The 3,098-nt window shown below is 49.3% G+C and overlaps 1 protein-coding gene across 1 annotated transcript in view; it reads right to left on the bottom strand.

Annotated features, from left to right (window-relative positions):
* Window positions 1-3,098, bottom strand: part of INTS9 (integrator complex subunit 9) — a 126,671-nt gene that overhangs the window by 2,603 nt on the left and 120,970 nt on the right. Inside the window, exons 15-16 of the mRNA XM_010840286.1 lie at window positions 1,153-1,251; window positions 3-94 (exon numbers count right to left, since the gene is read on the bottom strand). Of these exons, the coding sequence (XP_010838588.1) occupies window positions 3-94; window positions 1,153-1,251 (191 nt within the window). The remainder of the gene's footprint in view (window positions 1-2; window positions 95-1,152; window positions 1,252-3,098) is intronic.

Below are 3,098 nucleotides of genomic sequence, written 5' to 3'. Positions count from 1 at the left end.
TCAGCAGAGGCTTCAGAACCTTGCAGTCTGGAATGTCGTCACTTGCCCGCTTTCGCTTCTTGCCGCCTGTGGGCTGGGCGGGCCTGGGCGGAGGCTGGGCAGGAGGAAAACAGGGGTCTCGTCAAGAAATCACCTAGGAGCCCCAGGTCGGTGCAGGCCACCCGTGGGACCCTCTTCCTGGGAGGGCCAGGGCCTGGCCCGGTGCCGCTGTGCCCTGTGTTCAGGGCTGTCCAGCTGGATCTCCACACAGTACACACAAGCTAAAGCCAACGAGCCACAGAATCATCACCTCAGCTGGCAAAGACACCTTCCTTTTAGCAAGATCCGTTTTTAATTTTCAGTCGACTCAATTCAGTCGTGTCCGACTCTGTGACCCCCGTGGGCTGTAGCCCCCCAGGCTCCTAAGTAAATTCTTAATAACCCACGTTGGCAGCTGGGCCTGGAGCAGTAGGTACCAGGGCTGAGGACACAGGCTGTGGGGCCAGACTGACCGGTTACAGTCCTTCCGTCAAGAAAACGAAGGGCAGAGCAACTGCCCCTACAGTGGTGATAGTAGAGGACTCTGTGAGGCCTAAATAAGACAATGGCTGGTCAGGACCTGGTCCCGCGCCCAGCACCGTAAGCGGCTGCTACGGGCACACAACCCTGGGGGATGACAGTGGCAGAGCCCAGCCCTGACGGGGGTCCCCACAAGGGTGAAGACGGGGGCCCAAACAGCGGTTCCCAGCCCTTGGCCTGACTGCTTCGGGGCCCCCGAGGGCAGGGGCTGCGTCTGCTGTTGGGTCTACCTTCCCTCCCACCTCATGCCTGCGGGCTCAGGACGGACACCCAATGAGAGTTTGTCTCCTGAGCACCACTGGGGGAGCCGATGCTCCTGGAGCTGTGATGGCTCTAGAATGGTGGGCGGCCCCGTCCCTATGAATAATTGTTTCTCCTCTCTTTTCTCTCTCCAAGGCACGTAGCCAGAGAAATAAGTAGTGCCCTTCCCTTCAGATCTGGTCCCTCAGGAAGTCTGACCTCTACCATCTGCTGGTGTGGGCAGCACTGTCCTGGCAGCTGGCTGGAATGTTGGCACCTTCTCAGGAGGAAGGGTTCCAGTCCCCACAGGCCCTGGAGGTTCCTCTTGCAGCCCAGCCCAGCCTCCCCCGATACCTGAAGAACATGCTTGTTATCTTTCGTGTGCAGCACAGCCGAGACGGTTGCCAAGGAAATGCCAGGCTTAATCTCCATGGGCACCAGCGAGTCTGCAAGCTGGGAGCAAAGACGGGGGTTTCAGTCAGGTTCCCTGTAAACTGGGGGCAGAGGGTGCTGCAGCCATGCTGCCCAGGGTGAGGGGTTAGGAGGCCACGCTGGGCCACCGTGCCCAGCTCAGGGATGGACGGTGAGAAACCGAAAGTTGTACAATGACAGCAGGAGCCTTTAACGCCCCACTTACATCAGTGACTGGATCACCCAAACAGAAAATCAATACGGAAACACTGGCCTCAAATGATACATTAGCCCAAATGGACTTAATAGAGAGAGAGAACATTCTGTCCACAAACAGCAGAATATACCTTCTACCCAAGTGTACGTGGAACATTCTCCAGGAGAGATCAAACGTGAGGCCACAGTACAAGTCTCAGCAGATTTTAAGAAGACTGAAATCATATCAAGTATCTTTTCCAACCATAATGCTATGAAACTGGAAATCAACTACATGAAAAGAACTCACACGAGTGCATGGAGGCTAAGCAATGTGCTCCTCTACAGTGAGCCACTGAGGGGTCAAAGAAGAGAGGAAAGTGCCTGGAGACAAACGAAAATGTACATACAGTGATTCAGAGTCTTTTTAACACATGCTTATATGGTCATTTATGACAAAGGAAGCCAGAATATACAATGGGGAAGACAGTCTCTTCAATAAATGTTACTGGGAAGACTGGACAGCGATATGCAAAGTCTTGTACCACATAGAACAAACTTAAAATGGATTAAAGACTTAAAATATAAGACCTTAAACCATGAAACTCCTGGAACAAAACATAGGCATCTTCAACATGGGTCTTTTATCAATTTTATTTCTGGATGTATCTCCTCAAGTATGGGATTCAAGAGCAAAGATAAATGAGACTGCATCAAAAAAAAAGCTTTTGCACAATGAAGGATACGGTCAATAAAACAAGAAGGCTGCCTACGGTAAAGGAGAAGGTATTTACAAATGATGCACCAGCTAATCCAGAATTCACAGGGAACTCATACAACTCCACATACCCACTCTGAAAATGGGCAGAAGACCCGAATAGGCATTTTTCCAAATAAGACATAGAGATGGCCAGTTACTAATCATCAGGCAAGTGGATATCAACACCACAACGAGGTGTCACCTCATACCTGTCAGAATGGTGGTTGTCAAAAAGACAGCAAATAACTGGTGGTGAGAATATAGAGACAGGAGAACACGGGGGCACTGTTGGTGGGGTGGCAGACTGGTGGAGGTGCTATGGAAACAGTATGGCGGTTCCTCAAAAACTTAAAAACAGAACTACCAGATGACCCAGCAAGTCCACTCCTGGGCATTTACGCCAAGGAAACAAAACACTAATTTGAAAAGATGCATGCACCCCTGTGTTCAGGGCAGCATTATTTACTATAGCTAACTAAGATATGGAAGCCACCTCAGTGTCTCCTGATGGATGAATGAAGAAGATGCGACACACACACACACACACACACACACACACACACACACACGATATTAGTCATAAAGAAACAATGAAATTTTGCTGTGACAACATGGATAGACCCAGAGGGTATTATGACAAGTGAAACCTAAAAAGCAAAACAAATGAACAAACATAAACAAACTCAGTTACGGAGAACAAATAGGTGGTTGCCAGAAGGGAGGCAATGACCAATTTCTCAAATAGGTGACCGAGACTGATTCAAGGGGATGGAATGGACATTATGGGAAACGCAGTCCATAATATTGTACCATTATGGTAACAGACTTAGTGTGGTGATCATTTTGTAATGTAGAGATACACTGAATCACCATGTTATTATGTACCAGGAACTAACATGGAGGAAGGCCGGTCAATTGTACTTCAACTTAAAAA

The sequence above is a fragment of the Bison bison genome, unplaced genomic scaffold, assembly GCF_000754665.1.
Source record: "Bison bison bison isolate TAMUID 2011002044 unplaced genomic scaffold, Bison_UMD1.0 scf7180017864143, whole genome shotgun sequence".
Taxonomy (NCBI): Eukaryota; Metazoa; Chordata; class Mammalia; order Artiodactyla; family Bovidae; genus Bison; species Bison bison.
Note: the sequence above shows the minus strand (reverse complement) of the source record. Positions and strands in the feature narration are given on the sequence as shown.